The sequence below is a fragment of the Phragmites australis genome, chromosome 10 (genome assembly GCF_958298935.1).
Source record: "Phragmites australis chromosome 10, lpPhrAust1.1, whole genome shotgun sequence".
Classification (NCBI taxonomy): domain Eukaryota; kingdom Viridiplantae; phylum Streptophyta; class Magnoliopsida; order Poales; family Poaceae; genus Phragmites; species Phragmites australis.
The window spans coordinates 34,771,268-34,788,631 of NC_084930.1; the positions used below are offsets into that span (position 1 = coordinate 34,771,268).

Below are 17,364 nucleotides of genomic sequence, written 5' to 3' on the forward strand. Positions count from 1 at the left end.
CTATGAAATAATCTAATAACAATTCTCAACATAATGGTTAGTCCACAGATATTGTCATTGACTTACTTGAGCATCACTTAGAGTCTATTCATCTTAATGCATATCTCTTCTCCATGCATCACCTATGAAACAACATACTAATAATTCTCAACACAATTGTTAGTCCATATGTATTGTCATTAATTACCAAAAATACACATAAGGGTCAGATACACTTTCACAAACCCAACTATCCACAAGCATTAAGAACTAATTAGGAATCACCTTCGTAGCGGGATCATGAAATGAAGTCCAAAACCGGCAAATTCCCGAAAATATCATTTTTCTCCCTTCTTCTTTATTCTCTCTCCTCTTTCTCTTCCTTCCTCTTCTTACTTCCTCTCCTTTCTTCTTCTTCTTCTTCTTCTTCTTTCTTTCTTTCTTTCTTTCTTTCTTTCTTCCCTTTTCTTCTTTCCATCGACCAGCTCCTCCCCTGGTCGGACCTCCACCAGCGGTGGTAGCATGGGTGCCATGACCCAATTGGTGGCCGATGACCGGCATGGCACTGTTAGCAGTCGGCGCAACGTGACAGCGGGCGGTCGGGCTGCAACTTGGCGGTGAGCTTGAATGCCGGTGATGACCAGACTGCTAGTGTTTGGGCGACGCCTAGGGCGTCGGGTGGTAGAGAGTCGAGTGGGATCGGGTGAGGACCAATCCCCCGACTTATCCTTCTTCTTCTTTTTTCCTCATCCAACAGTCTAAATTTGTTGGGCTCGCTATGACTTCACCGAGTGCCCAAACAAGACGTTGGATAGCAAAACATAATCATCTCGACGAGATCTACGTAACCACAGTCTCCGATCATCCATCCAAGCAATGGAACAGAACAAAATGTCAAAATTTACACTTCTTGTGGGTCCCACAGTCAACTTTTGAAGTTTGCAAAATTTCGGGTATTACGATCGCGTTGTCCTCGGTGAGCAGCGCGGTGGCGTGGTTGCGAGACCGTTGTCCGGTCAGGGGAAAATGGCCACCGAAGTTGTGGTCGTTCGTCATCGTCTTGAGCCACATGCACGCTGGGTGCGAAGAGACGGAGAGAGAACTCGAGAGAGGGAGCGAAAATAGTTGAGGTTTAAATGCGGGAGAAGGGGTGGCATGGCTTTGAGCAGAGAAGGAGGGGCTATCTAGAGGTGGGAGATGAGAGCGGCAGTGCAGTTGTCGGTGCTCGTGCGTGTGCGCATGGCGGCCCGCGTGCGTAGAGGAGGAGAGCATGAGGTCAGCCAGGTTGGCTCAGTAGCTGGCGCGCTGGGTTGGCTTGGTAGCTGGCGCAAAAAGGAGGGAGCTGGGCCACACAGTGTTTTCTTGGCCGCACTGAAGATGGAGAAAGAGAGGAGTTGGGCCCAAGGGAGAAAAAGGAATGGGCTCAAGAAAAGAAAGGAAAAGGGAAAATGTTTTGGGATTAAATTCAAATGGGAACCTTTGAATTTGGATTTGGAATTAGATTTACATTTGGTATTAATTCAAATAAATGTATTTGGATTAGGATTCGGATGCGAAGCTCTAAGATTTGGGAGAGGATTTGAATTCAAAAGATTTGAATTAATTTGGATTTTAGCTGAATTGAATCTAAGAAATAAATTTGAATTCGAGAGAATTAAATTTTAAATCTCCACTCAAAGAACCATAACAACAATAAATCAAAGTGCATATGATCAATTGGTTGCAAGAATTAATTTAGAAAATAATTTGGTGCACTTTGAAATACTTAGCCAAAATAATATATTTAAATATATACATACAAGTATATATATATATTCAAATATATATTCTAAATTCTAAAACTCGGGATGTTATATTAAATAGGAGGAGATGGTGTAGGGAGAGGGCAAGGCGCAGTTGAAGTTGTTGTTGCGGATAAGGCTGAATCTTATCGGAGTTAGGGTTTAAACGGTTTTGGAGTAGGAATAAGCTTGATTTTTCGCGTGAGGAGATGCAGGAGAGCCCAATAAATTTAGAGGTGCGCTTAGATTCGTGAGGACAAGATGCGGGAAGAGATAGAGACTCAGAGAGCAATCGATTGTGATTTGAGGATATCTCTATCGGGGAATTTGGGGTTAGGGTTAGCTGAAGCCTAGTTAAAGGATTTAATAAGTGTCCATAATTGAACAGACATTCAGATACTTATCGTATATATCTAATAAAAATATCAAGCATCCACTATTCGACAAATACTATCCCGATTTGATATCCGATTTAGCATCCGATATATCGGATATCCGAGTAATTCGGAAGTTGGAAATTATCTGTCGCGTTTGCACCTAGAGGTTGTTTGGTTGCTGCCTTGAGGGGAATATGCCTGTCCGGACTACTGCCTGAGTGGTGCGATTTGGTGTTTGGTTGAAGACCAGAGTTGCTGCCGGACTCAGGCGACTTCGTTAGGCTTAGGCATCCAAAATTGAGCGTCTGAGCTCACGTGTCTCGCTCGCGCTCGCGCCTGAGTCCTCTCTCCCACCGTTGTTTCTTCGTCGCGCCGTCGTGAAATTCGACTGCTCCGGTGAGCCACAACTCGATTCTTTCGGCGCATGTCTTCCCCGCTCACCAGTGCACCTCCTTGACCTCTTCTCGTTGTGGACCCACATCCAACATCATCATATTCGAAGTTTCCCTGCCGCCAAGCTCCATCGACCACCGCAAGAAGCTCCACCGTCGACCCGCTGCTCTCGAGCTCCTCTGTGACGTCCTGCACCTCCACAAGCTCTCCCACAGTGAGGTGATGCTCGCAAGCTCCTCCATTCTGTCTCCCGCGCTCTCCTCCATCGCCGTCAATGAGCACCGAGGCCGCCGTCGCTCTCCACCGTCGATTCGTTGCTCCTGAGCTCCTCTACGACTTCCTGCACCTCCACGAGCTCCCCCGCAGCGAGATGATGCTCTCAAGATCCTTCATTCTCTCTCGCGCGCTCTCCTCCATCGCTGTCAACGAGCACTGAGCTCCGCCACCGCTCTCCTCTCCCCACCGACCATGTTCCGGTGTCACTGGTGCACGTATGCTACCTTGAACGACTCCTCGTCGCACGCTAGTTCCATTTTAGTGGTCTCCGTCACCCATCATCGGAGCCTCGCCGTAGGTGAGCTCCATGGATCGCCGTGCTCCTCTGTGTGGTGTGGTGGAGATGCACTAAACCTCTTGCGTTTTATGTATTGAGAAAGCGTACTTTCAGTTTGTGTTTTGTTCCTCAGTCATTTGTTCCAAACCAAACAACTTTAAACTCCTTATGCCTGAGCAAGCTCCTCGTGTCGAGCAGGCAGCTCTTTTACTCGGGCATGTTAACCTGCCGCCACGCAGGAGAGACGCTACCGGCTCACCTCCCCCGCTACTGCTCCTGCTCCTGCTCCTCCTCCTCCTCCTCCTCCTCCTCACACCTCACCTCGCGACGGAAGAAGCCAACCCTAGGTTAGCTTAGCTGAGGCAGCACGTGGCCGCTGGAGACGAGGTTACCTGACGGTGTCGATGAGCACGACACCCCACCCGCTGGATTCGTCGGACCCGGGCGTCGGAGGCGGCGGCGGGGAGGGGAACGAGGAGGCCGCGCCGACGCTAGTGCCGATGGGGGAAGGGGAGGCGGAGGAGGATGGGGCGAGGAGGGTTCGGAAGCCGTACACCATCACCAAGTCGCGCGAGAGCTGGACCGAGCCCGAGCACGACAAGTTCCTCGAGGCCCTCCAGCTGTGAGTCGCTCATGCGCTGCCCCCGGATTTAGCTCTTGTGCTGCTTCATGTGCTCTTCTCCTTTACTTGGGATCCAGTTGGGTTGGTTAATTGCAGAATTATGCTCAATTCGCGTCTTCGCGTGGTTTCATGGCCATAGGTGGATCTGACTTGCGTTATATTCGAATTTGATCACAGTTTGCTGATGATAGAATCGTGCATAGGGTTATTGACCATCCATGTTCTCCAGAGCTGCTGCTAAATTTTGATCAAAAGCTGGAAGCTTTGTATATAGTTCGCCGACTTCTAACAGCCCTTACACTCGGTTGCATTTCTGTTGGGCAGTGGTGGGAGTTTGGGTTGTTATAGGTTCGTCCCGCCATATGTTATCTTCATGTTCCATCGATACAATAGCTGAGTCCCGAAGTGGCTGAGGTTATCTTCCTCCTGATTGGGGATGTCTGGAGTAGAATCTCTTTTCGTGGGGGCAGTCACTCTTTTCCCCTTCATGTGCTACAGGAGGGACATCCTAAATTGTCTGTTATAATTAACAACGAATCATTTCATTGCTACATCCTGACTATTCACCTTTTTATGATTTCACCATGGAGTTGTTCTGGATGGCAACATCTTTAAATTCTCAAACCGCGGTAAACATTAGGATTTTGGGGGATGATTTATTGACTAAACAGATGCTTTAGTAGTTTAAGGATATTTCATACCGCTGTGACAACTGGAACGGCTTTATTCTCATTGTTATATTTCCTTCTTTCTTCTGTGCATAACAGATTTGATCGTGATTGGAAAAAAATCGAAGCATTTATTGGCTCAAAGACAGTAATACAGGTATAGTTAAAAATCTGATATTGAAATCTCAACTTTTTGCTACTGTTTTCCTGTTTAGTTCGTGGCTTTGTCACACGGTGTTTTAGGCTGGTTACATTTCTTTTAGTACCAATATATGATAAGGGACCATGCTACCTTTCTATTGCTGCAAAAATATATACTTTAACGTCTGAACTTCTTGGTCATACCGAAATCCTGTGCCATGAGGAGACTAAGAAAATTGGTCATTTCATGACCTCATATTTTTCTCCAAGAAGTTTGTTTAGAAATTTTGGTTTGGTGTACAATCTCCACCTATTTGTTCTTTCAACAAGATTATATGATAACTTGCTCACTGTTAACTCGCTGCTCCAATAAGTAAATGAATTGCTGCTTTTTTGTTATGTTGTATCTGACGAACTGTGCATGATCTAAAAAACAGTCCTTTTAACAGATCAGGAGCCATGCACAGAAGTACTTTTTGAAGGTTCAAAAGAATGGAACAGGTGAACATTTGCCACCACCTAGGCCAAAGCGTAAGGCAGCCCATCCATATCCACATAAAGCCTCAAAAAAGGGTAAGAATTTTTGTTGTTGTCTTGCATCTGATTGGTTCATAGTTTAGTAAATAGATCTAATGACAAACTTTGGGGCTCATGCAGCCCCTCAAGTTGTCTTACCGCAACAAGCTTCTCATATAATGGAGCAAGCCTGTACATCTACTGTTGCTTCGGACTCAAGTGCAAACGATGCCTTTCCTTCTTGGGATAACGGTCCTGCTCATCATTTCAGTCCAAGGCATACACAAGGTTTATAATATTATGTTGTTGTTAACACCATTTCCGACAAATTTCTTTCTATGAAATACTAACTCTCCACAGATGCTACAGGTTCAGGTGCAACAAATAATCACTCTAGTAGCATAGGGAGCCAATCTGGAACTTGGCCAACTTCTGAAGCTACCGAGCAAGACATCATGCTTCCACCACTGCGCGGTGAGCTTCTCTTTCGACTGCATAAACTTTACTATCCCATGCCAGCAAATGCCTTGCTGATCTTAACTTCATAAGAGTAATCTGATTATCTTGGACACACTGTGCAATATGATTATGATATCAATGGAAATCCTTGTCCACTTATTTTTTTCCTTGATTAGCTACTATGATATAATTTGGTAACCCAGGGCAAGCAGCCTGATTACCTTTTTTCCTTGTGGTGAATGAAATGGTGCTCAAGTTTGTTACTTCTCATGTTGGTATACTCTCAAGTTCTATTATCTAAGATGGTACTAGCTATCATTGATTACACATACCAATGGACTTTATTTAAGGCCCCGTTGCTCTGTGCTATCAATAATTTATTAGTATTGCCTTTAAACTTTTAGCATTCTTTGTAGCTACCTTGGTTCTCCTTCAACACTAAAAGTTGGAAGAGTTCAACTTTTTATTTTTGTTGCTGCCTTTGGTGACATGGTAGCCTCGTAGATGCATCCAATTCACTGTTACCTTACTTCTTGATGACAACTGTGGACAACTTGGCATGCACACATCATGAGGACAATTAACGCACTAGGCACTTGACAGGATTGTACTGTGGGGGGTCTTATAAAAGTTCATTTACTCCCAAGTGAACCTTTTACTCCATATCAACTGCTCTATTTGAACTTCGAAGAAATTTACCTACGTTGGATCTATCTTTTGTCTGCATTTGATAACTTTAATTGGGCCCGTCAAACTCTACATGTTAGTATAATGCTCTTAATATCTGGTTGGTAAGGGCTCTTGTGACAATTGCAACAGTGCAAATGGGATCCTTACCCTGCTAGTTTTCATATCTCCCTTTCGTAGAGATATTATTAACTGTAGTTGTGTAAATCGTGCACCTTGTTCTTTGGCCATACTCTTGACTTTCTTTTGCATATTCTGGTGAAACTTGCAGCCATGCCAGACTTTGCTCGTGTATACCATTTCCTAGGAAGCATATTTGATCCAGAGACAAATGGACATTTGCAAAAGTTGAGGGAAATGGATCCTATTGATGCTGAAACGGTATTTTCTTCTCTAAGCTTCCTTTTAAATCGATTCATCTGTCCTTTTGCTTACTCTTGTCACCAAGCATGAACCTCATGTTACAATAGTGCTATTTGTACAAATCTTGTCTGTTGCATGGACAGTGTACTTGATCTTCTTAACATGTTTAATGAAGATTTGTCTACAGATTGTAGTACAAAGAGTCTACAAGCTGCTACGAGTTAGAACCATTGTTCAGGCAGTTTGAACTTGGCAATGCAGTATATTGTTTTCTGGCATGTAGTTTATGGTTCTTGTCACTTGGGAAAGTCATAAAAACAGGGCTTGTAGTACATTTGGTATATTCAATACATTATTATGCTGTCCAGTTCAAGTGTTAGTCCATTCCAGCTTGTCCATTGTAATTGATGCTTACTAGTATACCCATGTGTGACTTAGACAAAATCAACTCCATAGGGATAATGCTTCAGAACAAACAAAGGTTGTTCCAGACCATTTGAACATCACCAGGCCTTGCCTCGTAGTCTTGCTATGCTTCTGCCTCTTGTATATATCTTTTGAGACCAAAACTTCTATTTCTCTTGCTCTTTGCCCCTTACTTTGTGGGAAAGTAAGAGTGCAAGACATTGCAGTTGGTAGGCTTGGTATGTTGATTAACTTCTCCGGCTTGCATAGACTTGTCCCAAACATGTTATTTTCCTTTTTCTCTTTGTGCGCTGCATTTGCGCTTAGTAAATTAGTTTCTTCTTTTGACACGTACCGCTAATGTTTATTAATCATGCCATTTCACCTACGATGGAATTTGTTGTGTTTGACGGTTTTAATGTCCAGGTACTGTTTCTGATGAAAAATCTGTCTATGAACTTAAGCAGCCCAAACTTTGAGGAACATGTAAGCACTTGTTCCTTTCATCTCACTTTGTTTTTTGCTTTTACCTTTAGAGTGTTTCTAGTTCTGTACACAAATTGTGAAGGAAGTATCGGGTAGTACTGTAGAATTCATTTCTAATCCAACCATCTAATCAATACTCCCATAATTCTATTCAATTCAGCCGAATCTGGTGGAATTCTGGTATCAGTTCATTAGCCTAACTACTCTTTGTCACTGTTCCAAATTGCATCAACAAACTCTGGTGCTCACTACATGCTGCACTGCACAGCCTCTGTACGATGTGTCGGCATGTTTAACAATTGTGTGGCTTTCCTAGCTGCTGTACTGCCCTGTGTTTTGCCCTTAGTTTGGTTTTCCAGTTTAGTTTTTGCTAACAAATTCACCAGAACCAACAGTTTGCTATCACTCAGTAAAACCTTCTCTAGAAGTGGTGAAATGCCTCCTATCTGTAAGCTGTAATGATCCATAATTTTCTTTCCTTTGGACTCATAGCATGTTATGCGTTGAATGAAGCATATAGTTGTAAACATTGTGTAACCTCCCCGGAAGTGCATTGTGTTCCATGGATTCTGACTGAGGAAGTCATTGTCTGTTGCAGAGGAGGTTGCTATCTTCACATGGTTCAAGCATGGACCAAGATACAGGCTCTTCTCACGCTCTTCATCTTCCATTCATGTAATTCCTCTTTTTCAGTTTCATTCCTGACCTGCAATATTACTTGTTTCACTAAGCTTATGGATCACTGTTCAGGGTAACAAGCAAATGAGAGAAGCTCCCTTCTGCGAGCTCCCATGGCGTTGTGAGTCACTGTGGAGCATGGTGGTGTGCTGGGTGTTATCCACATGTTGTAATGTCACATGTGTACATAGCTCTTAGTAATGCTCTAACCTTAGGCTAGTTTTGCTCATCATGTAGATGGCCAGCTAGTTTATGTGCTTGTGATTCTTTCTCCTTTTTCCCTTAATTTATATGTGAGCCTGCCACCAAGTATGAGCCTGGTGGTGTATAATGGTACGTTTCCGCCTTTACCTTTTTCCTTCTCGAGGATGAATGGATACTATGCGATGGTATGTAGTTTTTGCTGTGTGTATATATATGCATGAGGTTATATGTAGCTATGTGTTATGTGTATAGGCTAACTTTTGTTGTAATGCTTACTGCATTACTTGGGGGGATGCGGGATGCCATATCCGGATGTTACAAATACTCCTCTGAATTACCGTGTATTGAACAGTAAAGTCAAGTGTAACATTAATAAAGTCCAGTTGCCCTTGCTGGCACATGGCTGCATCTCTTTTCTGGAATATTTTCCTTATCATTTTACTATGGCAGACCGTGCAGACGCGAGAATTTACTTGAGATGGCTCGATTTTGATTTGTGAAATGTGCACCTGGCTGATTTTGATTTGTGAAATGTGCACCTGGCCTGCTTTGAGATGTTGAATTTCTGTGTTATTTTGGCGCCCTTGTGTAAATGTGTGTTTTTTGTATGCTACATGCGGGTCTTTGGATAGAATACATCAAGTGCGATTCCTTTTGCTTGGAAGCAACTCCGAGAAATTAAAGAATATGACTTGCTTGCCCCTACCTGCAAGGCTAGTGACTCAAAAATCTTCCTAGCATCGTTTGTGGAAGATGCAACGTTTGTGGCTTGAGCTCTTGTCAGCCGGGAGATGACAGGATCTCCATTCCCCAGAAAAAAATGTAGTCATGTAAAAGCCATGGAGTGCAAGCAAGAAGCAAATATTGTGCAGTGCCGGCAACATCCAATTAATATTGGTTGTAAATAAGTACAAGCAAGTCACTCGAGTGATTGCAGTAAGCTCCAGTAGTCAGGGTATCCGTCGTCTAGCTACCTTGTACGCCTTCGCCTTGCTTGCATATATAGCTAGCTCTGCACGCAGCAGCAACCTCAGTATAGTAATAAGTATTACCTTCGTTCGTTTTTAAATAGATGTTGTTTAGGGATGCGTGTATCGAACATTAGAAATTTTGATTACTAATATATTTAAAAGTATTAAGATTTGTCACATAAAAATATTATTAGTAGATTCGTCATGAGAAATATTTTCAAATGATTATATTTTTAATAACTTTTAATAACAAATGCTTAAAAAAAGCACGGGTCAGAGACATACATTAGAGACGTGTTGACCAGTAAAAAGAATTGAGGTAGTAGTATGATAATGCTCTCGTTAATGGCATGCATGAATGGTAAGTATGACAATGACATAATTAAGGCTCCAAGTGTCACTTAGCTACATGCCTACATACACCATGGGCAAATTAAAGAGTCGCTCAGCTGCCGTACACTAGTATCTAAACCAAAGGCCTTTAATTTTCTTGGCCTAGCTTGTAGCAGCGTTTTTATCTACAAATTCGGCTGCCAAAAGGAGTGCATGTCCAGGATTGGCAAAGACTTTTTAGCATGTACCTCTTGATGCTTGTAAACAAGGTTGTTGTATTTGTACGTATGTAGGAAAGGGAAAAACGAAAGGCAGCTATAAAGAAGACGTGATGGTACATTGCTTTGCTGGTACGATACAATACACGCTGACGCCGTTCAAGCGAAGCAAATTCAGGTTTGGGGGACTGGAAGGGGGCTGCCGCCGAGCAGAGTATTCATTCCTTGGCAACAAGGTTAGTTCGTACTTATAGTTAGAGTTTAGATGGAGCACAATACTTTCAGCTCACTAAGGCTTACAAGCAAAGCACCGCCTGACTCTCACTCAGATCCTACCTATATGCCTTTCTTGCTCAAGTAGATTAATTAAACTGGAAGCCAAGAAAGGGTTCTCTCAGAGAGTCAGAGTAATCCTGCTCTACATGTATGTCTGCTTCCTGACCTCACCTGATGCATCATCAATTCAGTCATCTTCCTTTTTCTCTGCCAATCTTCATGTCTGCATCTCTCAGCCAATTCAAGTCTTACCATACGTGAACACTTACTTGGTGTGTGTTCATCTCATGTATCTCTCTTCCTCCCCTCAATTTATGATTTAATTTGGTCATGTAGATACATCCCTCGCTAGCTACAGGAAATTTACAGAATCTCCTTCTGTAGCCAGTACCATACAGCTAGCAATGCTGGGCCAAGGCGGCGGCCGAGGTTTCTTGGACGACGTGCTCATCGTCGGCGGCCTCCTGCTGGTGCAGTGCGTCCTCGCCGGGTACGTCGTTTTCGTCGACCACCTGCTCCGCCTCGGCGCGGACCCGCTGGCCGTCATCGCCATCGCCGGCGCCGCCTTCTCCGCCTTCTTCCTCCCCTTCGCCGTCGTGCTCGAGAGGTTCTTGCTTGCTTCGTGACCCTCTCTTCATTCCAAATCTTGCACTGCTTTGGCGCTCAGTTTCAGTTTGCATTATATTCTTCGGTTGATGCGTGCCATGTTCTGTGTGTACATTACATGCAGGAAGAAATGGCCCTCCAAGATTTCAAGCACTTTGATGGCTCAATTTGTGCTCATTGCTCTTGCAGGGTAAGAAAGCTCTCGACTTTAGTTTAATACTGGTAATTAATTCGCCGATTTTTTTATTGAATCTGAAAATTCAAGTTCAAGAAGCTCATGTCCAACTAAATATAAGCCAAAGCAGTAGGCATTCGTTCTCAAGTTTGGACCATCTATGGCTACTTCCTAGTTAAGTGACTGAAACTTGTAATTGAAAGTCTGAAAATGGCCGCTAGAGCGGCGTGCTTAGTAACGCTGACCTGCACTGGACTCCGTCGTCTTTAAAGCTATGTTGAGTGGTATGCGAACCTTTTTGGTTTAGTTGCCACCGTTATCGTGTTGTTTGGGGTTTTTTCGTCGGTTTTCCCTCTAATTAACCGTGCAGTTGTACGGCTTTCGGATCCAATTTCCCTCGTAAACTGAATCAACTCTCTTCTTCTAATATAAAATCGGCCGTTGTTTCGAAAAAAAAGTCTGAAAATGGCAAGCGAACAATTCTGCTCAACATGTGTACGCAGTACGCATATGCAGTTCAGTTACTTCCGGGACAAGGTGACGAGTGCACTCGTTGTCAATTCACAATCTTTAGTTTCATGCATGGAAAAATTCTCAAGACCGAAAAATTATTTCTGAAGTTTGCACCATCTATGTCATCATATATTAGTTTAGTGACTGAAACTTTTAGCTGAAAGTCCGAAAATAGCATGCGGACAGTTCTTTCTGAACATGTGTAGTACTACTTGGATAAGGTGTTGAGTGAACTCCAATTCAGAATGTGTTAGTTTTATGCTTGGAAAAATTGTTACGAGAGAAAATTTCATGCGGATAATGCAGTCTACTGATTATTCAGAACAACTGTGTTCCAAGAACTGATGCTCTTGGGGATAAAGAAGACGACGCCAGCAATCGCCTCCGCCATGCCCAACTTAAGCCCTGGACTGATCTTCATCGTTGCAGCCTGTTTCAGGTAGCTTCTCACCGACCAAGCAGCAGTTGCAGCATGCAATTATCATATAAGCTTTCTTCCTGTTCCTATCTGTTGAAGTAAGGATCACTGTACTACTACTTAGTTTCATAACTGATTATTTATGATCTCCTAAAAAAAGGATGGAGAGGTTCGACAAGGCGTGCAAGTACACGCAGGCCAAGATCCTGGGAACACTGGTGTGCTTGGTGGGAGCCATGGCCATGAGCTTCCTGCAGAGGCCCCCCTCCTCTCCAGCTTCAGACCTGCAAGCTTCCCTCGCGACAAGCTCTGAATTACAAGGGAGCAGCTACTACGACTGGATCCTTGGTTGCTCCTACCTCTTCGTTGCGGTGATTGTCTTATCCTTCTACACCGTGCTGCAGGTAATCAACAATCACTGGCTAGTCGCTACGATTAGTTCCATTTCCTTCACATTGCTGCTACCTACAACTTATGGAGTGTAGATCAGAAGAAACCGCAGATACACTCCAAATTCCAAAAGCTGGATTAGTACTATCTGGCACTCTCTGAAACGCTGTACCGATATCTTTGTCAGGCTGTGACGTTGATCAGCTTCCCTGCACCACTGACAATGTGCACCATAACGTCTGCAATGGGGGCTGTTTTCATCGCGATCTTGCAAGTCTTTCTCGAGGGAAAGATCGACATTGGCTCACCGAGGATCGACGCCACGCTTATATCAGGGATTGTCATACTGGTAAGGGAACAACAACTCTTGATCACTCAGCTGCTCATGTTCACAACAACTACACATTTTTCAGACTTCCAGTGGGACCTGTGTGCACATCTTAGCTTATTAAATAAATTGCAAGCTATATAATGCCTGAAAAAATTGTCATGAACCTTGTCGTATACAAACTGTTGATCATGAATTGCTGGTGAATGTTTCTGTTTGGAATTAGGGAGGGGTGTTGGTTGGAGCATGCATTGTGTTTCAGACATGGTGCCTGGGCAAGAAGGGGCCGCTCTTCGTGTCAATCTTTGGACCCGTGCAGACCGTCTGCTCTGCCATATTCTCTGCTGCTCTTTTCGGACAAATGGTCAGCTTAGGAAGGTAACATGATCTCCAGATCCAATCCGCATGGCCTAAGCAAAAAGGGGGAAATATAATATCTCAACTTGACAGATGCTTAGGACCCAGAATAAATTCAAACAAATATGATTTCGCTCCTGATGACATGTTGCTGTCAGTCAAGTTTTTATTATGTTCTGAACTTATGACACTCCTGTGGAGTCTTCTAGAGATAATACATCTAACATCATGAGATAGCAATTGCATTTGTAACAGTATGAGATAACAAGTGCGTGATGCTTCTTATGTGATTCTGAAACTGAAAACAAATTGGTTATTTGCTGTTGCAGCTTGGCAGGTATTGTGCTGATGTTCAGTGGGCTGTACATAGTTCTGTGGGCGAAGAACAACGAGAGTCTCAGCGATCAGTTGGAAAGTGGTGGTGGTGCTGACGTTGAGAAGGCTCTCTTATCCTAAGAACATGTTTTTTCTGTTCTTTGGATGGTTAGTGATGGATCTTTAATGTAAAAAGGGGCAGATTTTGGTATACCACTATTTCAAACAGAAGCATGGTACACTAGTTTACTGTAATAGGAGTGCATATATATTTTAAAAAAGTGATGGCTACATGTGTCCACACACGAGATTTTCATATCCTATATAACAAGTAAATCTAACTGCCAAGGAAAGTGATTAATACGATTGATAGGGCAAGAATGCACTGTCTGTGGAGGGGGAATAGTACAGCCTCAAAGGGAAAGTGTCTTGTCGCCTGGAAACATGTATGTACACCCAAGGACAAAGGTGGTCTGAGGGTTGTCAACCTTCAGATCCAAAATGGGGTCCTTCTGGTCAAACAACCACAGAAGTTCTACAACAAGGCTGACATTCCATGGGTGAATCTGATTTGGAACACTCACTATGTGGATGGGCGAATCCCACACGCTGCAACAGTGAAAGGGCACATTCTGGTGGAGAGATAGCATGTGGATGCTGTATCGTCAGGCTTATTTATGTTTTTCAGATAATGTTAACCTGCTCAGCTCAATATATTTGTTAAAGATGAATGTTTAATGAACTGTAACTCAATAGCTTGTTAAAGTAATTCATTTGCTGAGATTTTCAAATCTCATCCTTGCTATCTTTCCAGATGCGTCGTCTTACGGTGACATCGAGCATGCGGGATGGGTAACAGCGTAGCTTTTACATAAATCACCTCTACCTATTGTCTTTTAGTTTGTAATGTCTATTTGGTGTCTCTTAGTTGTTATATTGTATATTTGTCTCGTTGTGGTATGGATGTATGATCGAGCCTTGTTACTCGTTTTGCTAGGATGTTTATTTTTGCTAGTGTGATGTTATATTTATCTCTTTTCGTGTGGTGATTGGTTAATTATACCTCTAGTTATAAAAAAGATGCTATCGAAATTTTTATTGTTCGGTAGTCTCATTATTTTCGCGAGACAACTTATTATCAGACTCACAGAATGACTGCCCCCTTAGCTCCTTGTTCTTCGCTTGGTTACAGAGTTCTGCATAGCGTTTCTTCTCCCTCCCTTCTCTTTTCTTTTTATTTGTGTATATCTCTCCTTTGTGCGTTTTTGCAACCCTCGTTTTAATAAAATCTGCATATAGCAGGGATTTCCCTCACTGTTTTCCGTTAAAAAAAGTAAATAGAACCGGAGGTAGCAGCATTGCACGCACGCAAATTACTATTTATAGTTTGAGACGTGTCTCATTTTATCTTTATAACCACACTCTTGACATGGTAATTCTTGATGCATCGTAAGCTTGATACTACCACCATTATTTTTTTTACTTGACGTCCTACGATTGGTGCCGTCAAATTTCTAAAGTTTGACCACTTATATGTTTAAAACCACGTTGATTTGTTAATATAAAAAATTGTATCATTAGATTTGTGGTTAGAAATGCCTTAATACAATAATTATATTATTATATTAGTTTAAACAACCCGGAACGGATTACAAGGGATCACCAACAATAGGAGATCGTAACAGCCGATTCCATCTCCATCTTATCTCTGCAACAATCCCATGCATGCATCTCTCTTTCTTTCCTCGATCCGTGAATTGATTTGGTCATGCAGGTAGATGGATAGATAGATTAGATCGATCCCTCGCTAGATACAGAATTGCGTGCTCGTTCTCCATACATCAATGGTGAGCCAAGGCGGAGGCGGCGGATTCTTGGAGGACGTGCTCATCGTCGGCGGCCTGCTGCTGCTGCAGTGCGTCCTCGCCGGGTACGTCGTGTTCGTCCATCACCTGCTCGGCCTCGGCGCAGACCCGCTGGCCGTCATTGTCGTCGCCGGCGCCTCCTCCTCCGCCTTCTTCCTCCCCTTCGCCGTCACGCTCGAGAGGTTCTTGTTCTTGGCTTAGCATGTGCTCCGTAGGCGTGTTCTTCTTCCATTGATGCGTGTCTTGTTGTTCTGTGTGTACATGATGCAGGAAGAAATGGCCTTCCAAGATTTCTGCCACTTTGGTGGCTCAGTTTGTGCTCATTGCTCTCGGAGGGTAAGATTGCTATAAACTTCAATCTAATCTTGCCAATTCGCCGATTTTTATTTGAATCAGGCACAGGCGCCAGTTTAAGTTCAATAAGCTCATGCCCAACCAAGCAATACCAGCAGTCTATTCTTTCCGAAGCTAGCTTGGACCATCATCCATCAATGTCTACGACTAGTAAAGTCACCGAACATTTTAAACTCAATGTCTAAAAACTGTGTTGATTGAACTCCATCAAATTCATAGTTGCGTTTGTTGTATGCTTGGGGAGAGATTGAAATTCTTAAGAGCGAAAATCTAGATTTCCTGCAAATAATAATAGTATCTACTGCATGCTGATTATCGTATTCAGGACAACTGTTTTCCAAGAACTGATGCTCCTGGGGATAAAGAAGACGACTCCGGCAATCGCCTCCGCGATGCCCAACTTAGGCCCTGGACTCGTCTTCACCGTTGCAGCTTGTTTCAGGTACCTTCCTTCCTTCCTTCCTTCCTTCCTTGTCATTGAGCAAGCAGGTAGCTAGCAAAATTAATTACTTTGTTGTTGTTACATAATGAATGGATGAACTATTACTTATGTTCTTCTCCAAAAAATAAAATAAAAAGGTTGGAGAAGTTCGACAAGGCGTGCAAGTACACGCCGGCCAAGATCCTGGGGACGCTGGTGTGCTTGGTGGGAGCCATGGCCATGAGCTTCCTGCATAGTCCGTCTGATGCCTCCTCCCCAGGCCTGCAGGCTTCAGCTCCCCTCACAATCACAAGCTCTGAATTGCCACGGAGCAGCAGCTACTATGGCTGGATCCTGGGCTGCTCCTACCTCTTCCTCGCGACAATCGTCTTCTCCTGCTACACCGTGCTTCTGGTAATCATGAACCACACGTTGCAATGATTCCACACTTTGTCCGTCCCTGCCATGCATTTAGCGATTAGCAGAAACCGTGATCGATCGGAAGGAACTGAAACCCTGTACCCGGTGCCTTTTGTCAGGCCGCGACACTGATGAGCTTCCCTGCGCCATTGACAATGTGCACCATAACATCTGCGATTGGGGCCGTCTTCACGGCGGTCCTGCAAGTCGCTGTGGAGGGCAAGATCGACATGGGTTCACCAAAAATCGGCGCCGCGCTTATCTCAGGGATTGTCATACTGGTAAGACAAGACGAACATGCATGCATCTCTTGACTGTCAGTAAATCAATCAGCTGCTCCGATCCTGTTGAGCTGATTTGATACCTATATATATATATAGGGAGGTGTGTTGGCTGGAGCCTGCGTTGTGTTTCAGACATGGTGCCTGGGCAAGAAGGGGCCGCTGTTCGTGTCAGTCTTTGGGCCCGTGCAGACAGTCTGCTCGGCCATCCTTTCGGCTGCTCTCTTCGGACAAACCGTCAGCTTAGGAAGGTACTCTCCACTTTAATAAGTAACCGCGTGATCTCCAATTTTATGTATAGTCAATTAGACAGTGTAGTTATAGTTGTGAATCTGAAGAAAATTTAGAAGATTAATTCGTGCTGTGTTTAATTTGTGGGTGCAGCTTGACAGGGATGGTGCTCATGTTCTGTGGGCTCTACATAGTCCTATGGGCGAAGAACAATGAAAATCCCAGGGAGGAAGATGGTGATGATGCTGAGAAGGCTCTCCTATCTTAGGAACATGTCTTTTTCTCGTGTTTATTTGCCGGTGTGTTCTAGAATCTAGTTAGTTAGTTAGTGAACCTTAAATAAATTATGATTGATGATGTAAAAAGAGGACATGCTTTATTTTCACTCTGATAACAAGAACAAACACACGCATTACATACAAATGTAGGCGATAGCCAAATATCATATGAGATGTCATTGGTTCATGTCTTACAAGATAAGTAAATCGGAAAGGATAACGATATGTAGTCTTTTTATATGTAAATAAATAAATAAAATCAAAATGGCTTAGCATACATGCCATCTGATATATAATCCTAT

At 43.5% G+C, this 17,364-nt stretch overlaps 3 protein-coding genes across 13 annotated transcripts; all 3 read left to right on the forward strand.

Annotated features, from left to right (window-relative positions):
* The first annotated feature begins 3,245 nt into the window (after positions 1-3,245).
* On the forward strand, positions 3,246-8,720 carry LOC133931025 (protein REVEILLE 6-like). Of its 2 annotated transcripts, none has more exons than XM_062377841.1 (9): positions 3,246-3,705; positions 4,473-4,530; positions 4,964-5,087; positions 5,172-5,318; positions 5,400-5,504; positions 6,448-6,557; positions 7,371-7,430; positions 8,029-8,105; positions 8,181-8,720. In XM_062377841.1, the coding sequence occupies exons 1-9, from the start codon at positions 3,488-3,490 to the stop codon at positions 8,194-8,196; spliced, it is 915 nt and encodes a 304-aa protein (XP_062233825.1). In that variant the 5' UTR covers positions 3,246-3,487; the 3' UTR covers positions 8,197-8,720. The 2 variants fall into 2 exon arrangements, with proteins under 2 accessions (XP_062233825.1, XP_062233824.1); XM_062377840.1 differs by having other exon boundaries at positions 3,247-3,705; positions 5,391-5,504.
* A 1,135-nt stretch (positions 8,721-9,855) lies between these two features.
* LOC133931027 (WAT1-related protein At5g47470-like) lies at positions 9,856-13,461 on the forward strand. Of its 10 annotated transcripts, none has more exons than XM_062377850.1 (9): positions 9,856-10,070; positions 10,196-10,258; positions 10,499-10,717; positions 10,841-10,906; positions 11,727-11,843; positions 11,983-12,226; positions 12,400-12,561; positions 12,767-12,918; positions 13,227-13,461. In XM_062377850.1, the coding sequence occupies exons 3-9, from the start codon at positions 10,515-10,517 to the stop codon at positions 13,351-13,353; spliced, it is 1,071 nt and encodes a 356-aa protein (XP_062233834.1). In that variant the 5' UTR covers positions 9,856-10,070; positions 10,196-10,258; positions 10,499-10,514; the 3' UTR covers positions 13,354-13,461. The 10 variants fall into 10 exon arrangements, with proteins under 10 accessions (XP_062233834.1, XP_062233829.1, XP_062233835.1 ...); XM_062377843.1 differs by having other exon boundaries at positions 9,857-10,070; positions 10,196-10,382; positions 10,495-10,717; XM_062377847.1 differs by having other exon boundaries at positions 9,857-10,070; positions 10,447-10,717.
* A 1,595-nt stretch (positions 13,462-15,056) lies between these two features.
* On the forward strand, positions 15,057-17,295 carry LOC133930296 (WAT1-related protein At5g47470-like). Its single transcript, XM_062376930.1, has 7 exons — positions 15,057-15,259; positions 15,348-15,413; positions 15,757-15,873; positions 16,011-16,266; positions 16,392-16,553; positions 16,653-16,804; positions 16,938-17,295. Exons 1-7 carry the CDS (start codon positions 15,057-15,059, stop codon positions 17,050-17,052), a joined length of 1,071 nt encoding a protein of 356 aa, XP_062232914.1. The 3' UTR covers positions 17,053-17,295.
* The last annotated feature ends 69 nt before the right edge of the window (positions 17,296-17,364 follow it).